The sequence below is a fragment of the Seriola dumerili genome, unplaced genomic scaffold (genome assembly GCF_002260705.1).
Source record: "Seriola dumerili isolate Sdu_G_001 unplaced genomic scaffold, Sdu_1.0 BDQW01001125.1, whole genome shotgun sequence".
Classification (NCBI taxonomy): Eukaryota; Metazoa; Chordata; class Actinopteri; order Carangiformes; family Carangidae; genus Seriola; species Seriola dumerili.
The window spans coordinates 1334673-1357266 of record NW_019175380.1 but is presented as its reverse complement, the minus strand read 5'-3'; the positions used below and the strand labels follow the sequence as shown (position 1 = coordinate 1357266).

Genomic DNA, 22594 nt, shown 5'->3' with positions numbered 1-22594 from the left:
CACTGCAGCTCACTTTCATGTGTTTATGTCTGCAAAGCTTTGTCAGATGCTTCACGGACAAAAAAAATGTAATAACAGTCATATAAGGAGACTTTAAATGGAAAAAACGTTTGGAACCATAAAAAGAAATATTGTGTTATTAACTAAATTAGAAAAGTTTCATTTAAAATTATACACTTGATTTGTCCTGTACACATGGTGCTTTCAAGACTATTGTTTTTTACAATTACAAACCTGAGCATATCTATTAAATAGTTTTGGTTAGATGTATAATTTTTCTTTAAGATGCTGACTGGTTCAACTATTAATTTAGAAAAAAGAGACGTTACATTTTTTTTGATAAGAATGATATTGATTGTAAAAATATAAACATTTATTTTTAATCTCTATTTTATATGGAAAATACAAATGGACTAAAATGAAACCACACATGCAGCAATTCCAAATAATAGTCGGACGCTGTTTTGATTCACTACACGGACTAAAGAAGAAGTAAAGCAATAAAAACAGTAGAAACTTGTGAAGCCTTAAATATTTTCCTTTAATATCTGTTTTTGTTTACCCTTATGTATATAGTCAGTCCTTTGAAATACTTTTCTTTTACTATTTTTGTTTCATTATCCTTATTGATATGTAACATGTATATCATTTTAATTTCATGGTATTTTTCATATTTTACTATGTATTTTATCTCAGAAGTTATGACTGTTTCCTCCATTTTCAATGTTTAATAGTTTTAATAATTGAAATGGAAAATTTTTGAATAATGAAACATTTGAAAATGATAATTCTTATTCTGACCAGTTAGTGGCGGTAATTCACCGCCAACAGCTTAAAAAACATCAAGAAGAAGAAAAAGATATGCTTTTATTCTGAAAAAGAAAGACTTGGGCCGGAAGTTGTTGTCGCCGCTGGTGGAACATGAAACTACTTTTGATGCAAAGTCTTTGATTGGGTGAAAGTGAAACTTCGAAGTAGAAAAGTCCAGCTGGGATTTGGTGTGAGGGTTTTAAAGCGGAATCCCTCAGGGGTGATATCAGTGTTTACTGCCCGTCAGAGAGCTGCTGTCAGCGGATTCACAGCTGAACTGTGACCCCGCAGCTCCGCGGCTTGTCCTCTGTGTCTCGGGCTGAGCTGAGTCTGTGTGCACCTGCTGTCCAGAGATGAAGAGGAGACTCCTGCTGGTGTCCAACTCCACGCTGCACGGCAGCGGCTACCTGGACCACTGTCAGCAGCACATCTCACACTTCTTCGGGAAGTAAGTCACAGTGTCACAGTGTCAAGGTGCGGAAAAATCAAACAGCGAATTCCGTTCAAAAAATTAACAATTAAATATTTCAGCGTTCTTTAGCAAAGATTCACCTCTCTATGATCAAGGCTCAATATCTTCTGTGTACCACTAGTTTTCTTGTAAAGTTCGGCATACAAGTAGTGCTATGTTATAAATGTTTAATTGAAAAAAAACAACTTAAATTATGCTATGTCAGGTTTAGTTCATAGTAAGTTATCATTAAAATGCCAGATTTTACAATGGGGTTTGGTGTGGAGAGATTTCATTGGCATTGGAGTGTAATTAGAACATGGACAATGTAAGAAAAAAAAAAGTATTTAAGTCAAACATCTGTATGTGTTAAAACAGAATCAGTGTTACTGCTGTGTGGAAAAATCAAATAGCGATTTCGGGTCAGAAATCTAAAATCTCCATATTCATCAGCAAACATACATTTCTCTTTGGATAGGTTTGATAGTGAAATGTAAGTCAGTAGTCATGTGGTAAAGTTCGGCATACAAGCAGCAGTTCATTATTAGTGTTTTAATCGTTTGTATTAAATGATAAAGGATCATTAAAATACCAGATTGGTGTGGAGAGACTCGGCATATGAGTGTGAATGGAACAAAGATTTCATCCATTATCATTATCCATTACTATTATAATGTTAATCTAATGAAACCGGAGCTTCACATTGACAAACATGGCGACTGGTGGTTTGTGTATTTCAGGGATGTGAAGAGAGTGCTGTTCGTTCCTTATGCTCTCCACGACAGAGATGCCTACACCAAAACCGCCAGGGACAAGTTTAAGACTCTGGGTAGGTGTGTGTGAGTGTATGTGTGACATTATCAGGACAGACTGATTGAACTGAAAGGTGTTTGGCCCCTGCAGGTTATGAGGTGGACGGCATCCACGAGGCCTCGGACCCCGTCGACGCCGTGAGGAAGGCTGAAGGCATTTTTATAGGTGAGGAAGAGTACGGCAAGGCAGCTCTGTGCAGCTTCCCCTTTTACTTTTTTCCTTTTCTTTGCCCCGTTTCTTTTCTTCATCTTCTTCCTTTCCTTACTTCCTATCACTCCTCCTTCCTTCCCTCCCTCCTCCTACCTCCTCCCTTGCTTTCTTGCGTCCTTTCCTTCACTCCTCACAGCAGCCCGTCCTCTCAGTTCGTCCGCAGCGTGGTCACGTCATATAATCATGGTCGTGTGTGTTTCGCAGGAGGAGGTAACACTTTCCGGCTGCTGAAGAGTCTCTATGACAACAAGGTGGTGACGGAGATCAGGAGGAGAGTGCTGGAGGTGAGGCCGATATCAGCTGAGCGCAGATGTGTCAACATCAGCCAAAAACTGAAGCACAGAAACAGTTAGAACTAGTATTTCGACCTTGTGGTCGTATCCCTCCGCCTCTCAGACTAGTTCCAGATTACATCCCTGTTTATCCAGTCATAGAAAATATTAAACATTTGTGTCTTGAATAATGGGACGGACGGGCAACCTCAAAACAATATGGCTCCTGCTCCGTCTGCTGCCGGTGTAGAGGCATAAAAATAGTTTTCCAGCTAGAAAAAAAAGATCCTGTGAATCATTATGATGAGAAACTTTCTCAAAACAACGACTCAGTGTCTCAAAACGGAGAAACTCAAAATAATGACTTAATGACTGACACCTCCTTCCTTATCATCCTTCCCTCCTTTATGTCTCCCCCCCCCCCAGGATGGCGTCCCCTACATGGGCTCCAGCGCCGGCACCAACGTGGCCACCGTCAGCATCAACACCACCAACGACATGCCCATCGTCTACCCTCCGTCCTTCTCCGCCATCGGCCTCATCCCCTTCAACATCAACCCTCACTACCTGGACCCCGACCCCAGCAGCCGCCACATGGGGGTGAGTGAGAAAAACCCAAGACCGGACTTCATAGGAAATGATTGATCCTTTTGATCAGTCATCATTTACCATACAGACAAATCAGGCTCTTCCACAATCTTCAAAGCACCAATAAAGTCCAAGTAAGTCCAAGTTGTTTAGATGAACCAGGTCTAAGAACCGACTCCTAAGAAGTGGGGAGATTCTGCAGCAGTTTGAATGTCAGGAGCTGAGATCCTGAGAATCCTGAATCTGATGAGACTTTAACGCAGCTGCTGACACCTTGACACGCCGTGGTTCTGCTAAGATACCTGGGTCAACGTTTCAGCTGAAAGCTACAGTTTGGCTTTTTAATGTAGACTGAAAAATGTTAATCAGTGATCTTTACAGGTGCTGAGAGCCAGGCTACCTGTTTCCCAGTGTTTATGCTAAGCTAACTGTCCCCGGTGGTAGCTTCATATTTGCTGTACAGTTGTGATCTCTGCAACAGACTGCCTTGACTCCTTTGGATTGAAGATTTACAGTGGCTTCATGTGAAGGCCTTGATTTACCTGAACCACAGGTGACACTTTATCACAGGTAGGCTGTTCACACTGATGTTCTGTAGAGATAAGGATGCAGTAAAACACAGTGTCTCACCAACAGTCTTTGTCTTGCTGGCTTTTACCTCATTCACACGGGGTGATAATGACGCCTGCACTGATTGGTCAAGAACCTGCCGTGTCATCATAGTCCTTTTATCACTGGCCTCAGGTCCAATCGAAGCTTGGTATGTGAGAGATCATGAAACTTTGACCTTTGACCACCGAAATCTAATCATTTCATCCTTGAGTCCTCGTGAGTGTTTGTGCCACATTTGAAGAGGTTACTGAGATACGGCGTCCACGACAACGGGACGTACGGACGCCTCAAGTTGAAATGGTGATAAACCGGCGGCAACAATCAATCGTCTGAAAATGAGCCGTTTCTGAGTTTGATGAATCCAACTCGGAAGACGCTTGTTTGACGAGAGAAACTGTGGTGACATGAAAACACACATTTAGTCCACACAGCCAGGCTCAGTTACTTTGAGGAAGTTGTGCAACACGTAAGCACAGTGTCAGCACGCTGACCTACAGGCTTCCTGCTTTTTCATTCCACCGCAGAAATGACCAGTTTGAATCCGTGGGTGTTTAAATCAGCCATCCCATAATCCCCTGCTGCTGCTATCGTCACCACAATCACCTTTCTGCTTTCATAAATCACTTTTATTAGCTACAATGATGGTTGATTGATTATTTCTTTTGATCGTTTGATTTTATTGGTTTGTTTTTATTTTCATTTACACATTTTATCATCTTTATCAATCTATTTCATTGTCCTTCAATCTGCCCTCATTTTATTGGACTATTTGATTGTTTTTTATTGTAAAGCACTTTGACCTGCATCTCTTGTATGAAAAGTGCTCTATAAGGGGCGTCGCGTAGCACCGTGGGTTACGCAGGCGCCCCATATATAGAGGCCACAGTCCTCGCTGCAGTCGGCCCCCGGCTCGACTCCCGCATCAGACGGCCCTTTCCTGCGTGTCACCCCCCCCCCTCTGCCTCCCCATCACCTGTCTCTCTGCTGTCCTGTCTCTCTACTGTCCTGTCCATTAAAGGCACAAAAAAGCCCAAAAAAAACTTAAAAATGCTCTATAAATAAAGTTATTATTATTAATGTCATAAAAACTAGTGAAAACCGTCCATCAGCAGGTGTCAGTTTCACTTCAGTTTCTAATCAAACAGATAAAGAATATGTGATATTTGTGTTTGATAAATGAATAATCGAAGATCAAAGTAGCTGCTGATTAATTACATAAAAACACAACCTCTCTCAGGCTGCTGTTTCCCAGCATGCCTCTGTGTCCAGGTCATGCTGTATGTTGTAGGAGGACGCCCCCCTGTGGTCACCAGCGGTTTGAGTTGATGACCGTAGTGGAGGTGTCACACCTAACAAATCAATCATGTCCTCCTGCATTAATCTATACATTTTTTCTCTTTCTCTATTTATTGCGTTGTTATTGTAATTAATTAGTTTAGTCGGACAAATATTTTGATAATCAATTCAATGTTTTAGTGGTTTCAAGCAGAAAATCCAGATGTTGGCTGCATGCTGATCTTTGTCGGGTCTGATTACAGATACAGATCGTTTGAAACAGTGCAACAGTTCAATAATTACTGGAGAAGATAATCAGCAGATTAATCACTAATGAGGCTGAGTTGTAGATTCATGTACTGTATATCAAACTGTCTTTGTGTACATATATATTTTATAAAAGCTGCATTTCAAACAAAAATAAAGAAAATAAAGTTAAAAACTGTACTTGAAATAAGATATTAACATGTGCAGCTGCGGCTCCGCTGAACCGCAGCTAAGCTAATCAGATGCTACACGTTGAGCATCAGCCCTGTTTGGTTTGAGGCGTGACCATCCCGTGATGTACCGCACTGTTCCTGTTGTTACAGGAGACCAGAGAGCAGAGGATCACCCAGTACCATGAAGAGCCTGATACTCCATGTGTCCTGGTGAGACCAGCCACATCTCCTAGTTTTACCTGTTGTCCACTTTGATGCTGAAACTCCTCCTCCTCGCTAACAGACAAGAATTTAAGCAGAAATCAAATATTTGAAGATTAAATTTGTTGTAATTTTTTGCAAAAAAAAAAAAAAAAAAAAAAAAAAAAAAAAAGAGAAAAGAATAAGAAGTGATAAGATTTTGAAAACGAAGCCACGACGTTGCAAGAACGATAATAATAATAAAGTAAAGGTTGCTTTGACGTGGTTTGGTCAGTTATGAAAGGTTGGACTGCTCCACTGTGGAACCAGAACAGAGAAGAGGACGGACTGGTCAGCTGGAAATGGTTCACGGTTGTGTGTGTTTTCCACGTCAGGTCCCTCAGTGTTTTTGTTTGTGGCCGACTAATACAGACCTTCATTAGAGGGTTACCAGTGGTCTTGTTTGTGTTCTCAGGGTCTGAGGGAGGGGTCCATGCTGCTGGTGGAGGGAGACAAAGCCACTTTACTGGGAACCACCAAGGCCAGACTCTTCACCAGGTCAGCCCACGACAGCCTGGAAGCAGACCAGTAAAACCAGTAACCGGCCGTTCTCACCGTGCTGTCTTTGTCGTTTCAGGGGGAAGTCCTCGGCGGAGTACGACCCAGGTACTGACCTGAGCTTCCTGCTGACACATGCTCACTGACTCTCCGCCACAGCTGTCAGCATCCCACCCCTTCCATGATGATGATGATGATGATGATGTGAATGACAGTACTCAGATTATTGTCCTGGTGAAAACAGAATAAATGTTTTAAAGTAACATCATGGTGTCTCTGTAAAGTGTTCTTTGCTCTAGGTTCTATATTAATACTGTGAAACGCACGCAGCCTGTATTCAGACACTGAGCCTGAGTCTGACTTGTTTGTCCAGCACACCCCACAGATGCTCCATCGAAGGAGTGACCTCGGTCTGCGGCGATGTTCAGGTAGGTGGTACGTGTCAAGTAACATCTACATGAAGGGCAGGTTTCCCAGCAGAACATCACCCACTGACGTACGTACATACTGGTGTACGGAGTGATTCCTGTCTGTCACATGAGCTCGATCATCACTGAAAAAGTCTAGGAAAATGATTTGCAGAAAAGAGCGGGAACCCTGAGCGAGAACCGCACACAAATCTGGATTATCAACCTGCCAACATCAACTTCACCTGCTTCCAAAGTGCATGGTCAAAACTCTTTAAATACGTCTGCATGTGTTTTCTACAGTGGCCCAGAGAGCTCAACGCACTGCACATTAAGAAAACATCTTCATCAACTTGACAACACGTGTGCCGCAAACACTCACATCACAACAGAAGTGTTTCCAGGGGATACTAAAAAGTGATGCACCCGGCTGGAACGCACTTGGGCTGCGGTCGAAATGATCTCCTCTCTAACCTCGTCTCCTCGACCTCGATGGAAAACGTCATGAGGTCAAGGGAAGACGTGAAGGAGACTTCATGAAGAGTTAGGGAAAGAAGAGAATCTGCTCTTACACTTTTAATTAACTTTATTTATAATATTTATAAATTTATAAATCCTCCTTTCACCACAAAAACAAACAGGATTGAAATTTTGAAATAAGAAAACATGAAAGAGAAATACAAATAAAGTTGAGCCATTAAAATAATAATTAAATAGAAATAATGAACTGAACAAGAGATCAGAATATAGTTTCCTGAGAGAGAGAGAGAGAGAGAGAGAGGATGATATGCATACCTCTTCACGGTGCGCTGGAAACACTTCCGTTGTGTTGTGAGTATTTGCAGCTCGTGTGTTAATGTCAAACCGATGATGATGTTTTTCTAAATTAGTTTTGTTTTCTTTAGTTGCAGGTCTCTGAGCTCTCAGGGCCACCGTAGTTTTACTTTGGACCAGACAATTGACATTAAAGTCCATGAATGTCATCACTGAATGGACGTCTTCGCTGGAGGCAAAAACTACACTGCACGCAACAAAACTATTTCAGGTTATGACACAGCCTCAGGACAGCAGTTGGACATCCATCAGTCTGCCTTTGAAGGTTTAGAGTACTACTGAGGAATGTGGCGTTTGAATGCTTTCAAAAGGTTATTTCACCTTTTAAACATTCCTGCTCAGTCGCATTCTTTTGTTACGTACAGCGTGCTTTTATAGGCCTATATGTAGGTTACGCATGTGTTTAGAATGGCGTTTCACGAAAGAAGCTATTTTTATTGCATATTTCTCAAATATATGCAAAAATACTCACATATATGTGTATGTGCATACCATTGAGCTTTTCTCTTCCTCACTCCTTCGATGCCCATCGAACTGAAGGCTCTGGGCAAACCCCAAAATCCAACCTTGCGCTCCATGCGGCGACTTGAGACCGGCTGTACCAGGCCCTGGCTTCCTTTCAAAGGCCTCTTCCAAGCGGTCTTCCCAAGGTTCTGTCAGCTCCAACAGAACCTCGAGTTTGGTGGACTCGGACAAGAGAATGATGTCTGGTCTCAAGGTAGTGGTCACTATACGGTTAGGGAACTTATAAAGGACGTCATTCAACAAACATACTGTCTAAAGGTTAAATACTGGATTTTCTCTCTCTCGTCCAGGAACCTTCTGGACAAAGTGTCCAGTAACCGGCTTCTTCTCATGTACCGGAAACTGACTTCCTGCTGAGGATCCATCAGGGACCGGGACCTCTGAGGTGAATCCTGACCGGCTGCAGAGTGAGATGAGAAACGATATCTTGGCGCAAACATTCACTTGGACTCAAAGATGAACTGATTAGATTCTGGTGGTCAAAGGTCAAAGGTCAAGGTCAGTATGACCACACAAAGCACTTTTTATCCAGTACTCAAGACTTCACAGCAATTTCAGCAACAATATTTCACACTAACGGTTCATATTGTCTCTGACTCTGGATAAACAGGGATGTAACCTGGAACTAGTCTGAGTGGCGGAGGGATACAACTAGTTTCAAAATAAAAAAATGGCAGACCAAGAAATGCTTCCAACCGCTGAGCTCCATTTAGGCTACCCCAGCAGAAAATGTTTGTCTTTAGTTAGAATCCAACAATTACATCCGAGGCTGGGTATCACCACTGATTTCCTGATTCGATTTGATTTGATTCAGTCTGAGATTTCTCAGTTACATCAGTTTTTCTTGGATATGAATGAGATTCTCAGAGAACTGACGCTGTAAATTGTTCTTCTAACCTGGTGCTTTATTAAAAACATTAATGTTTATATTACGAATGGACACGAAGCAGTTACATGAATGCACTGTCTATTTAACACGACTAACACTTTGGACGCATCTCAAGAAATAAGAGATGCCGCTGACTTCATTGGGGCCTCACCTGTCTCTCGCGTGCAGAGGTGTAGTGCTGTCTGTTTACTTACCGGAGCGCTCCTACGGTGCACGCGCACGGTTGAGTTGCGGCCCGTTTCAAAGGTTATGTACCCACTGTTACCACGGTGACGGGTTTACAAACATTTACTGACTTGCGTCGAACAAATGAAGCCGCGTTGGAGACATCTACTCAGCTAGCTAAGCTAACAGGCTAGGCTACGAAAACGTAGCTCCGGCAGCTCCACACCTCCGCTCACCTGACCGGAAGTCGTTGTAGCACATCCACAGGAGAGTGTAAAAGATCGACCTCAAATGAGGGTCGATTTTGATCTAATAATCGATTGTTGTGTGTGTCTCAAGAGTGTAACAATAAAAGAAAGATCAGATTTGGCTGCTCTCTCCATAGCAATGTTAGCCAACCATAAATTACGAGCTATATTTTCCTGGTTTTTTGCTGTTGGGTGCCGGTGGTCAGCATAGGCGTCATTGATTGTTACCATGGTAACCTGAGTTAGCCTGGGGGTGCGGTGTCCATTGTTTTTGGCTTTAAAAAATGAGTCAGTCTTGATTTCTGTTAAACGACACTAGCATTAGACTGATCCGATGGCCCGACACGGCAGACCAGACTGAACCGTCCCTGTGAGACACGCCCCAGGGCCTCGTGGGTGACGTCACAGCTTAAAGAGGTGAAATAGCTTTGTGTTTTGGGCGCGATGAACAACATGCAAATGTGTCCTTCTACCTGCCATTGTCAGGTAATAAGAAGGTTAACTGCTGACTCAGTACATTCTTTGCTGTGACCGAAAATGTCCACAGGTGTGATACCTGTTACTGTCACGTCAAAGGACAAACATGTGACACAAGAGGACAAGGTCTCTTAAAGAAGCATTTTAAATGATCTGATTTGTTTAACTCCTTCCTGTTTTTTTGACAATTTTCAGTGTTTTAAAAAGCAATAATTAAATTAAAATATTTTCTGCTGTTTTTCCAGACAATGTTTTGGCGACTGTTAAAAAATGTCATGAAGATAAGTGAGAGAAGAGACAGAAAAACCCTAATGTGAAACCTCTCACTCTTTCTTTAATGCAACACGTTTTTTTATTACAAAGATATCTTAAAAAGATAAGTACTGAGTATAGATGGAGATATATCATTCATTTGTCTTTAATTAGTTCTGGAAAAAGTCCAACAAGTCATGGGGGAAAATATTCTTATTCATAATTTCATTTTAAATAAATAACTGTATGAAAATCTCTTTCATGCTATATATATATTATTGAAGTTGTTTTTGGCTGGGTTATTACCGTTACTAAAACTAACGAAAAACAATAACAAAATTGACAAAGTTATTGACCCGTTATATTCATGAATGAATAAATATGTATTGTTTCATTAAAAATGGTGTTTTACAAAAAGGCTTATCTTATCATTTATTTGTCAACTACCTATATCCTGTTAGAGCAGCAGTCTGAGTTAAAAACCAAACACTTGTACGTGTCTGTAACTGCTTCATGTTTTCTAACTTCTGCTGTGTTTCATGTGTTTTTCCTCCCGGTCATTTCTTTTCACTGTAAATAGGGCGTTGCTGTAAAGGAACATGCGTTCTCTAACATGCATCAGAATATAAATAAAAGTTATAAATACATCAATAAATAAATCTTTACTGTCTGCCTTTGTCTTGATGTAGCTCTTTGGCTTTAATGCAGTTCAGATGTTGTCAGCTGAGGTGCAGTTCAACACTTTATTTTTATTTTTTTCTATTTATTATTATTCAATTTATTTTACTTAATTAATCTTATCTTACAACATGTAATGTTTTTGTTGTAAAGCACTTAGCTGCATTTCTTGTATGAAAGTTGCCATGCAAGTAAATTTTACTATTATAAAGTTTGTGAATGGATGAATGGATGAATGAATGATTTATATGTCAAACAACCATTTCAGTGGTTGTGAGTCATTCATTTCTATCAGCTCCCTCATATTCTTTATGCCCTTAAAAAAGAGAAAGGATGATGCCCTTGAAGTCGACTTCATTGGAGGCAGAAACACAAATTATTTCACCCTTTAAAAACTTTCCTGCTCAATCACAATCCTGAATGACATAATGAAATCCTGTGTGAACGAGAACACCAACATAAACCGGTCCTCTCGGTCAGGACTGGATGAACCAGCGAAGTGAGCTGTGGGCCTCTAATTACCCCAAACCATTGTCACCCTCCAGTTGTTATCAATAAATCTCAGATCAGGTAAAAATGTCCACTGGTTGAAACCAGTTTGTTATTGTTGGTGTCTGTGGAGCTTTTGTGTCGCCCCTGTGGCAGTGATGGAATAAGGAGACAGTTCCACCATTCCATCACAGTGAGTCATTATTTACAGGACAGATAATAATTACATCACTCCTCGGTGTGTTCCCACCACTGCCACTCGCCTGACAGTCTGCTCAGCAGTTACTTCTTTATTTAGATCATAGCACTGTAGTCACCTTATGGACAAAGGGTCCACTACCCAGAATCAAAGAACCAGCAACAAAAAGCCTGTTTTACTTCTTCTCATGTAATGAGAACTGACATCCTACTGAGGATCCATTAAGAACTGGGACCTTTTAAGGTGCATCCTTACCGGCTGCAAAACTTCTGTCTTTCCCAAGGCCGCTATACTTGGAAACACAATCCAGTATCTGGTATCCTGGATCACAGGAGAACTGTTGCCAATGCCCCATCTCCCCAAACTACTGGGTCCTCTAACGCCATCACCCAAAACCTCCAGATACAAGTAAGGGAATCAAACCTGTGGCTGTAAGATGCAGGTGGATCTAGATTAGAAGCTCATCCTTCCACCAGAGATCATGACAACAAATCTGAGAGGTCTGGCCTGGAGAGCACAAGTGCCCCTGAAAGAGATGGGAGTTTGAGGGTTTTCAGGTCACTGTAGGAGGCCGCCAGGTGTATTATCAGACACTGGCTTTGACTGAAGAGAAAGGACCAGATCTGGGCTGTAAGGGGAGCAAGAGGAGGGCTAGAAGTGGACAGGGGCACTAGACGCTGCGCCCTCTGGAGATGCTGTGTGCCCACCTGATGATCCCAATGAAGTGATTGCCCCTGCTGCCATTCAAGAGTTCCAGGGAGTGCTGTTTATTGTGAGGGACAGTTACAACATGAGTTGACGTGGATGCTGAGAGGGTCTGCTTTAATGACTGCAGGAGCTTCACAGAGATGTGTCTCGTCAAATGTTTTATTTTCCAAACTGCGTCGACGGATTGAGGATCCACAAACTCAAACACTTATCAGTCTTATACATGCCAAAAAAAGGTGATGCTGTACATGAAGCAGACTGTATGAAGTACAGCACGAGCACTACAAGAACTGTGCAAATTTACTGGCCAGAGCAAAGAATTGGTGATCAGCATCATTTCAAGTTTTAGAAGTGTTCAGTTATCTAGGCACGTATTTAGTTGTAAAAAGTAGTTATATTTGTTTGCATCATCTCATGAAGCTCACTGGCTTTGGTGTTAGTATTCTGGAGGCTGTTTAGCAGGCAGCAGCAGAAAGTGGCCTGAACTACACTTTAATGTCTTCAGTTTTATTCATATATGATATCCTGGTGAAAGTGGTCAACACAGCCAATAAAGTCAGCAGGAAACCAACTGGTGGATCTGTTCAACCTGCTGCTGTGCAGCTGGGGCTCTGGTGAATTATTTTATTGTCACTTTATTTCTTTGATTTTGTCTGGCTTCTACTTGTGCAATATGTGCAATCATGTTTTTTGGTGGAGAGCACCCTAGGGTTTATGTGTCCCTAGCAACAACATGCAAAACAACATATTTTACAGCAATTCTTTGTGTCACTCTGTAATGTGCTAAAACCAGTTTGACGAAAATAGCTGAACATGTCTTTTGGGCTGAAAACGTATAAAAGGAGGAGCAGCAGAGAGTGAGACCACATCTCTCCGAGACCTGAGCAAGAGGAACCTGAAGCAGAGCTGAGGACAGCAGAGGACATCTTCTCCCAGGTCGTCCAGAAAACCTCCAGAAGGTAAGACTCTGTCTCTGCCTCTTTGTTTCTGCACTGTGGTGAGTCAGGCCTAGAAAACCCCATCAAAACCACACAAAACTTTATTCTGCTCAGGTCACATTTACTGTGTTGATATCATTACATTTGGACTTTTGAGTTTTGCAAACAGATCAAACTGTATGTAGGAGTTGATACATGGTTCTACCATAATGAGTCTGCAGCTGTGAATGTGAATACTCAGTTAATAATCAGAAGATCAGTGGAGACTTCTCCCTGATGACGTGCTGTGCTGGAGGAGGATTTTCCAACTTTACCAACAAAATAAAAAAATATTTTACCCCTAATATGATGCACTACGAGCCTATAGGTCAGGGGTCTCTGACCTTTTACTCTGAGAGCTGCTTTGACTAAATCAAAGTGTCTGAGAGCTCCTTGCACTTATACTACCGGTTACATTCATTTACATGTTGCATCAAATCAGATCAACATAGTCATTTAATACGTCGTCAAACATCAACATCCAAAAACATGTGAAACTCACATCAGATAAAAATCTGAGTCATGATTCAGTCAGACCTGAAGACATGAGAACACGCTGTAAATAAACCTCCACAGGTCTGATGAGAAACCACAGAAGAAGAAGCTGCACAGTCAGTGATCAGTGACAGCTGTCAGTTCATCAATGGTTCACAACAAACAGGAACTGATATTAGATCATTTACTACACTTCATTTTCCAAAATATAACAGCCACAGATTAACTCACTGTATCCATGGCAACATAGCTCCTGTTTGTTGGAAAAGAGGTTATACGTGTTCTTCAGAAGAGTTGCTGTCACTGCATGTTGCCTACAGCAGCCCTGATGTGAATGATTAGGTGTTGAAAATTAAAATTTTAATGATCTCAATACAAGAATCTTTTGAGCATCGACAAAGTAAAAAAGTAAAGTTTTTTTGTTGTTGTCATATTTATCTTTAATTTCAGTTACTCATTCTTAAAATGTGTCTTGTTGTGAGGCTGAGCCAAACAGACTGTGATGGACTCACAGAGAGGAGACTGTGTGGAAATGTGGTCTGAGATCAGCTGAGCTCAACCGAATGAGTCTTTGGATGTGATGTCACAGAGTTGTGTGAAGGTGAACGTGTCACTGCTCTGTCTTGCAGCTCTCTGTCAGCAGACTCCGGACTCTCCTCCAACATGCTCCTCGTCCTGCTTTACCTGGCTGCACTCAGCCAGACTGTAGGTAAGAACACACACCACCTCATCCACACGGCAGCCATTTTGAAACTCTACCATCATCAGCAAACTGAGAACCAACTGAAGCAGGAAGATCATTATCAGGCTGAGCCGTTAGTAAACTCTAAACTGTTAGTTGTCCTGTGAATCTACATGGGCTCATGCTGGCTCCTGCAGGCTCCTGTAGGGTCCTGCTGGCTCCTGTAGGGTCTTGCAGGCTCCTGCTGGCTCCTGCAGGCTCCTGCTGACTCCTGTAGGCTCCTGCTGGCTCCTGCAGGCTCCTGTAGGGTCCTGCTGGCTCCTGTAGGGTCTTGCTGGCTCCTGCAGGCTCCTGCTGGCTCCTGTAGGGTCTTGCAGGCTCCTGCTGGCTCCTGTAGGGTCCTGCTGGCTCCTGCAGGCTCCTGCTGACTCCTGCAGGCTCCTGTAGGCTCCTGCTGGCTCCTGCAGGCTCCTGTAGGGTGCTGTAGGCTCCTGGGGCTCTCTTTTTCCCAACAATTACATTTGCAACTTCTCCTGTGGTCCAACCTCCTGATTGACTTCTCTAACTGACTCTCACCATGTTTCCTTTTCAGCTTCCCGAGAAGAATTTCAAAGCAGTACCACCATAGATATCAGCGCCTGCCCCATCTACTTTTTTGGACAACGTTACAACAATTTATACGTGAGTAAGACGAAGCTGGACAGTTGAGAACAGCTTCACGTCTTTGTCCTTGTTGATCTTATAAGTCTGTGTTTGGTGGAGGTTGCATCAGCGCCACAACAAGGCTGACTGGGGGGAAATGTATGACTGACAAGTTCAGTTTCAGGGCAGGAAGGCATGTACGACAGGAAGAGAGGTGTTTGGTGTGTGGTCCTGCTCCTGACCATCAGCTAAAACGATCTCCAGTTATGTTTTTTAATTATGTTATACACACATGCATTATGAGTTTCTACTAATTGATTTGTTGTGTCTCCCTATTGTTGACAGGTAAATATCACCAACGGACAAAGCGCAATTTGTTTCAAAGGCTTTAAAAATGAAACCGTTGAAAACAACTGTCTCCAGGTGTTTGACACTGACATCGTCAAGGGATATTGGTTCAACTCAACAAGGGCACAGCTCTATCCATCAGCATATCATCGCAACCTGCCAGGTCTCTCAGGAAACTCAACATGTTTCATTGAGATAGTCTTATTAAAGAACAACACATCATCTGTGGTGAGTTTCATCAGAGTCTGTCTGATCTCTTATATCAATTCAGGTCATCTGAAGTTTTTTCTGAAAGCTTTTATCTTCCAACAGTCTCTGAGTCTCACCTGTTTCATGTTTCCAGATTGCATTTAACTTCCGCAAGTTTTCCGCACCAGTTGTGAGAATTGCTGGTTATACCAGCAAAACTCATGTAAGTACATGTACGACATAGATGGGGAATAGTTGATAAAGATGTTTACACGTCACACACATGTTGCTTTAGTTGCCCAAATGGACGATAGAGTTTTAGTTGAGTTTCTTATGTGTGTGAGGGTGTGTCAGTGGCCTCTGTGCTGTCGTTCCTCTGCAGCTCGTGGACTTGGTTGTCCGTGGTGTTATCCTGGATAAGTGGAATGTCAGTAGTCAACCTGTCTACAATTACCTTGACGGATGCGTGCACAAAGGTTAGTGCTTAGTGTTAGTTTAATAACCACCAACAGCTCAAACTCAAGACTGACCTTGTCAGTCTGGCTTTTATTAGAATTTTATTGATTTATTTTTATATTTATTTATATCTTTGAGGCTGTTTTACTGGTATGTCCTTATATTCTATGATTATTGTCTGGATTGTTTTCCTTCTAATACCCTACTTTAATTTTGTATGATTTTTTAAAAATTTGCTTCTCTTACTGGTTTTACTCTTTTCAAACGTCTCCTCTCTTGTATTATTTTCTCTTTATGATCTTGAGTTTTATTGTCCTACCTTTTATATGTGTGTGTGTGTGTGTGTGTGTGTGTGTTTGGTTGTATGAACCACAACTTATAAAGAGCCTTGAGTGGTCAGTAAGACTAGAAAATTGCTGTATAAGTTCAAGTCCATTTACAATTTAACCTAAACTCCACTCAGCAGCTCTGTATCAGGGCGGAGGCAGAAATCTGAAGAGAGCTGGGTAAACACGAGGGGAGGGACTCAGGGCCAAACTGTTTTAATGTTGCTTATTTCTCTGTCTGTCAGTTGGTGTGTAACTCAGTGATCTGTGTTTGTCCCAGGTTCTCTATATTCACCAAGCTTTTCGGGGTGTGACTCAAAAGGCTTCAGTGTACAGTGCAGTCAACAGGCGAACCTCACAGTCGGTCCCTGTGGAACGAGCTGCCCGTAAATATGCCTCATTTTTATTTCTAGGAAAATATATTTTTTCTCTTTTGTTTTATGTTGATGATACTAACACCCACCCTTCCCTCCATGTGTTAGGTGCCCATCCACGTGCACTGTGATTGGCTCCACTGTCATCAGGTTTGACGGCAATGTGACCTCCATCCCAAATCGCTGTACTTACTCTCTGATGTCACATAGGGGTGTCCGGCTGGAGGCGGTCTTCAAGGACCGCCGCCGTAAAGACATCAGTTTTCTGGACCAAGTGATTCTGTACAATTCGGGTGTCAGCTTTCACCTGGGACAAGGTGGAAGAGTTCAGGTGAGCTCCCTGTGTAGGTGTGGACTCAGGTCAGAGCATCCAGCTGTGACTGTGGGTTCATGCTTCCTCTTGCTGTTTACAGCGTCCTTCAACTCGCCTCAAACCATCACCATGTGATCTCTTTGTTTTTCCCGCCTCCTGTCAAGCCTCCACAGGCAGAGGGTTTGACGTTAATGAAAGCAAAGCAGCGCACTTCTCCTTTCAGCCAGTAGAGGGCTGACATGCACAGGTCCGCAGCCCTCCAACAGCTGCCAACTGCTTCCTCCAAAACATCTGGGCTCTCAGCGTGTCCTCTGTAGGGCTAAAAAAACATCTGTCCACGTGTGATCGCTCGCTCGTTGTCCCCTTGTTGTGACAGTCTCCTGCGTTGTGTGACATCATCAGGCGTCAGTGAAAGATAGAGGCTTAGGCTAAATGTAAATAAACAGGTGGTGAACTGTTTCTGTATCAAACCAGACCAGGATCTCTCCCTGAACCTGAACCCAGAGCTGAGAGTCTGAGCAGAACCATAAAGCTGGCGTCTACAGGTGGAGGTTGTTGTGTGAGAGCAGATCCTGTAGTGGAAAACAAACATTTGACTGAGACGTTCAGGATCAACGTGTTGATGATTTAAAAACATTTCCTCATGACACTGATAGAAAACATGATGTGGTATTTGCTGTTGCAGATGAGTTTAGATTATTGAAATGTGATTTCACTGGCTTGACTGTCACTAGATGAAGGTTGTTCTTGCGGTTTCTTGCTTGATTCATGGACGCGATGTGGGGCGGCTCCGATTCTGAAAGACTGCCTAGTCTGGATCGACTTGTCTGGATTCAGAGATGAAAAGAGGATCTGTTGCTGTTGTGCTCTGAACCCTCTGATGGAGCAGGGAGCCTGCAGGGGTTTCTGAAGGATTTAGGGTGATTGGGCTTTGAAGTAGGAGATGGCTGTAGGTGGACCAGAGTGATGGGTAATCTGCTTTATGTAGAACAGTCGGGTGTCATTTAACGAATGGGACAGGTCTGAAATGTAAGCAACGTGGCGTAGGTCAAAGTGGATGGTTCAGGTGGTGAATTCAGAACATCCGAAGACAAGCAAGAACATGGTTTCTATGGTTCAAGGCATGTGAGGAGTGCTGTGTCCAGAGACGATGGTGTGGAGGCGTGTTGGACCTATGTGTGGGCTCAGTAACTTCCTGTTCAGCGGTGTCGCTCACATTTGAACCAGCGTTTTCCCTCCACTCTCTGCTGTGATGCAGGTGAACGACACGGTGCTGAGCCTCAGTGACGTGCCTCAGCAGCTTCACGGCGTGAAACTCTCCAAGGACAAAACCGGAGTCACCGCCATGTTCCCGCTCTCCAAGGTTTCCGTCTTCTTTGATGGCTACACCGCACAGATCACCACGCCAGGTAGAGTCTCTGCGACACCTCCACGTGACAACAGTGAACACCTGTCACTGTTATGTTGCTCTGATGATGCTGTGTTGGTCACTGAGAGATTCATTTACAAAACAATGTGAAGTGATTTGAGTTTAAACAGAGAAAACACATATGATCCACTGGCTCAGTAGAATCACAGAGGACACACACTGTGGCGGTTTGAATCAGTGATGACACCTGTCTTTTAACGAGCGGCCGTGAGCCTCCAGTCTGACTTTGATCACCTGACTCCTTGTCTCAGGTGGATTCCCCAGCATGCAGGGTTTATGTGGCAACAGGACTCTGAGTGACATGAAGTCCGCTTCCAGCTCCTCCAGGTGAGTCACTGCACCTGAACGTCCCACTGCACTTACTGTGTATAAACCAAGCCCTGACCTCCTGCTGTCTGCCCCCCCCCACAGCTGTGAGGTGCTGCACAGGGAACGTAACGACACAAGCATCAACTGCACCATGGTGACGGAACGGTGAGCACACACACCTGAACACACACACACACACACACACACACACACACACACACACACACACACATGTGTCTTGTTGACTGAACTCGATGCTTCTGTTTCCCACAACAGCTGTAATGTCCTGAGGGAGGCGCCCTTCACCGCCTGCCACAACCTCACCGACCCAGAGCCCTTCATCACCGCCTGCACCAGCAATCTGTGCAAATATCCAGTGGTGGACGGTTTCAGTCGGTGCCAGTTCCTGGAGGCCTACGTCGCCGCCTGCAACCTACAGCCTTCCAACAAAACCCTGCAGGGCTGGAGGTCAAAAGCCAACTGCTGTGAGACCTTCACTGACTTTCACTCACCTCTGTTTTCTAAGACCTGACGGGACGAGACGAGGGATCACACAGTCCCTTCTCAGAGCAGGTCTGTTTCTCTGACTCTAATGAGTGTCTGTTTGACTCTTTCAGCCGCCCCCAAGGTCATCTGTAACGACACCTTCTGCAGCCCTCATGAGTTCTGTGCGGTCGACATCAGTGGTAAAACCAGCTGCTTCTGTCGGGCCATCTTCGCCTCCAAATACAGATCAAGAAACACTTTAGGTGAGGAGGGAGAACCAGCCACACGGCGTGATGTTCAGTATCACAGGTTATAGCTGAGAAACATATTCTCAGGGGCCCAGACCCCGAGACACCACCTGCTTTACCCCACATCGATTCATCGTGAGTGTGGTAGAAATTAGCTGTGGTGATCCTCACTGCATGTTACAGTTTATAGATGTCCCCTAAACGCCTAAGATGCAGGCTGTCAGTAGATGAACACAGAAAACCTGTGATGACGTGGAATCACTCCATCATCAGAGAATTGACTGCAGGGCTGAAATTAGTGATTCCTCAATAATCAATCTGACAATTATTTCCTTGTAAAAATGTCAGGAAATAGTTCAAAATGCCCTGAACTCCACGTGAACACGTTCAAACTTGTTTTATATGATCAGCTCTCAAAAACACATATATGTTGCGTTCACTGTCACAGAAACCTGGGAAATAGGAAATTTGGAAAACCCTAACCCCATGTACCAGAGACACTTTCACATTACACACAGTCGCTGGATGGACTAGTGATGTGACAAGTATTGACTGGTGGAGTAAAGTGAGGCGTTCACAGACGTCTGCTGCGGTGGAAACATGAACGTCTCCTCCAGTCTTCTGACAGCAGAAGCTTTGCTCAGCGTCACATGTTTGTGTGTGTTTCATTCTCCTCGTCTCGTCCTGCTGTTCAGGCGAGCCGACGGTCTGCGATAACAACTCCGCCACGGTCACCCTGGCCGGTTGTCTCCTGAACGAAAGAGGCGTCGACTACTCCATGTTACACCTCAACAACAACAGCTGCAGAGGAGAGATGGACAACAAGACCCACATGTTGACCTTCAGCTTCGACAGCAACAACACCTGTGGGACGGTGGTAATGGTGGGTGTCTGTCCTCTCCTGACTGGCTCTCAATGAGCCAATCAGCTGAGCTCTGCAGCGTTAGTGGGAGTGGTCAGGATACTGTGTCTCTGAACTAATATATGACGCTGATTCTGTCATCACGCCTCAAGACATGTCAGGTGTTACAGGAGGAATGTGAAGATGAATACAGTAGCGTGATGCGTTCACTTAAGGAAGAAAATTCTGTCTTTTTTTTCTGAATTAACAAGATAATTATCTCAGAATTAAGAGATGATTATGTTGTTGATTCAGAAAAACAGAGCAGAATTTTTAGCATCAGGCTTCTGTAGATGGATGTGACACTGTGTGAATCCCTGTGACCCTTCAGGCCAACAACAGCCAGATCATCTACAAGAACTCCATCATGAAACAGAACAACACTGGCGTCATCACTCGCCACGACCAATTCCAGATCGACTTCTCCTGCTACTACAACCAGCCAGAGATCAAGACCATGGCCTTCAAAATCAGAAACAGGTGAGTGACCATCATTCACCTCTGAGGTCACTGTCTGCCTTCCATATATATCTACATGTTATGATCCCGCATGTTTCTCCCTCTTCATATTCCTCTTCCGTAAGAAATTTGGCGCGTAACTGCTCCCACAGCTTTGTGAAAAACCCAGATAAAATATGTATCAAATGGTGTGCTGTCACATTTCTTATCAATTTGAGTAACCATGGCAACATAAATGGCAAAAATAGCGAAAGATTTCCCATAGAGAATGAATGGAGAAATGTGTTTGGAGCTCTACTGCGTCATCGTACTTTAACATAGAAATATGATTGAAGCTTTAAATGGGTCACAAGACTCCCCCTGGTGGCCACAGTCGCCATAGCAATGAACAAAGCTGATTCTGATTGGCTAATTAACTCCTTAACTCTTTGCCTTTTAACTCAGCTACAAGAGTAACTGTAAAGTGAATCTATTTATGTGTGTGTGTGTGTGTGTGTGTGTGTGTGTGTGTGTACAGCTCTGTTATCCAGAAGATTATATCTGGACCTTGGAATTACACTCTGACCATGAAGGCCTACAGCGATGCCGGCCGTACAAAAGCCATCAATGCAAGCACCGAAATCCAGCTGCAGCAGAAAGTCTTTGTGGAGCTGAAGACCGAGGGGCTGGACGACCAACTGGTTTCCGTGGTGACCGATTCCTGCTGGGCCACCGACCAGTCGTCGCCCAATGGGAGTCTGAGATACGACCTGATCATGAAAGGGTGAGAGACACAGTTAGTTAATAGCACTTCCTGTTTGCTGTGTTCCTCTGGACGTTCAGACAACGACCACTGGATCACTGTGACAGATTGATTGTGTTGATCAATAAGTAACTTCCTGTTTCTTTTAGACCAGCTGTGTACACCTGTCCCTTTCACCTGACACAGTGTCTCTGCCTCATCTTTCTCCCTCTGCTTCTCACACTTTTACTTTTCCTCCTAAAGCTTCAAAAACTTTATTACAAATTATATCAACCTGCCCAAATCCATTTTTACCAGCTGATGCAGAAACACTGGGCGGAGCTCACAGGGGAATTCAGACCAGATAAACCTGTTAGCATGTTTTCAGGAATACCAATAAAAATCTTCTATGGTTAAGCTGTGGTACAAAGTGTTGAACTTTGATAGACTTCATCAGCTGCTGTGTCTTCCCGCTTCTGTTCAGCTGCTCCAACCCAGCCGACGACACAGTGACGGTGATCGGCAACGGACTGGGAACATTCAACTACTTCTCCTTCAACATGTTCCAGTTCACTGGGAAGAACGGTGACATCTACCTGCATTGCAGACTCAACCTGTGTGTGAAGAACAACAACACCTGCGCGCCGGTACGCCCTCGTCCACACACACACACACGCACACGCACACGCACACGCACACGCACACACACACACACACACACACACATACACACGCACACACACACTCACACACATACAGACACACAAACACACACACACACAAACACACACACACACACACACACACATACACACACACACACACACACGCACACGCACACGCACACGCACACGCACACACACGCACACACACACACACACGCACACACACGCACATACACACACACAGAAAGTTTTGTCTCATCATCCAATCACTGATGGTGAGATATTTAGTTGTATTCAACAGTCTGAGCTGGTGGAAGCCTGTAGATGTAGAACAGAAGAGGCCCGAGGACGGAGCCTTGGGGAACTCCACGTCATCTGTCTGCACTCAGATGTGTAATTCCTCAGGGACACAAACTAGTCCCTGTCCTTCACAGAAGATTCAAACCAGTTTGGCTCTGTGCCACAAAGTCCCAGCCAGTTCTCCAGACTGTTGA

At 43.7% G+C, this 22594-nt stretch overlaps 2 protein-coding genes across 3 annotated transcripts; both read left to right on the top strand.

Moving 5' to 3' along the window:
• The first annotated feature begins 904 nt into the window (after positions 1 to 904).
• On the top strand, positions 905 to 6449 carry LOC111237981 (alpha-aspartyl dipeptidase-like). 2 transcript variants are annotated; one of them, XM_022767317.1, is made up of 8 exons: positions 905 to 1258; positions 2002 to 2090; positions 2165 to 2239; positions 2489 to 2568; positions 2983 to 3156; positions 5622 to 5681; positions 6127 to 6209; positions 6289 to 6449. In XM_022767317.1, exons 1-8 carry the CDS (start codon positions 1164 to 1166, stop codon positions 6353 to 6355), a joined length of 723 nt encoding a protein of 240 aa, XP_022623038.1. In that variant the 5' UTR covers positions 905 to 1163; the 3' UTR covers positions 6356 to 6449. The 2 variants fall into 2 exon arrangements, with proteins under 2 accessions (XP_022623038.1, XP_022623039.1); XM_022767318.1 differs by lacking the exon at positions 5622 to 5681.
• Positions 6450 to 7972: 1523 nt separating this feature from the next.
• On the top strand, positions 7973 to 22594 carry LOC111237972 (alpha-tectorin-like). Its single transcript, XM_022767305.1, has 17 exons — positions 7973 to 8100; positions 14182 to 14261; positions 14827 to 14915; positions 15568 to 15636; positions 15796 to 15840; positions 16476 to 16555; positions 16678 to 16900; positions 18141 to 18291; positions 18563 to 18638; positions 18723 to 18785; positions 18897 to 19105; positions 19238 to 19369; positions 20050 to 20237; positions 20587 to 20735; positions 21232 to 21477; positions 21920 to 22082; positions 22535 to 22594. Exons 1-17 carry the CDS (start codon positions 7973 to 7975, stop codon positions 22592 to 22594), a joined length of 2151 nt encoding a protein of 716 aa, XP_022623026.1.

Bases quoted from the DNA above. Each gene is read 5' to 3' on its own strand.
- LOC111237972 (XM_022767305.1), top strand. From the start codon at position 7,973: ATGCCCATCGAACTGAAGGCTCTGGGCAAACCCCAAAATCCAACCTTG. The intron at 15,637-15,795 runs GTAAGTACATGT...GTTCCTCTGCAG, and splicing joins GTTATACCAGCAAAACTCAT to CTCGTGGACTTGGTTGTCCG. The intron at 16,556-16,677 runs GTCGGTCCCTGT...TCCATGTGTTAG, and splicing joins GTCAACAGGCGAACCTCACA to GTGCCCATCCACGTGCACTG.
- LOC111237981 (XM_022767317.1), top strand. From the start codon at position 1,164: ATGAAGAGGAGACTCCTGCTGGTGTCCAACTCCACGCTGCACGGCAGC. The intron at 2,091-2,164 runs GTAGGTGTGTGT...TGGCCCCTGCAG, and splicing joins GGACAAGTTTAAGACTCTGG to GTTATGAGGTGGACGGCATC. The intron at 5,682-6,126 runs GTGAGACCAGCC...TTGTGTTCTCAG, and splicing joins CTGATACTCCATGTGTCCTG to GGTCTGAGGGAGGGGTCCAT.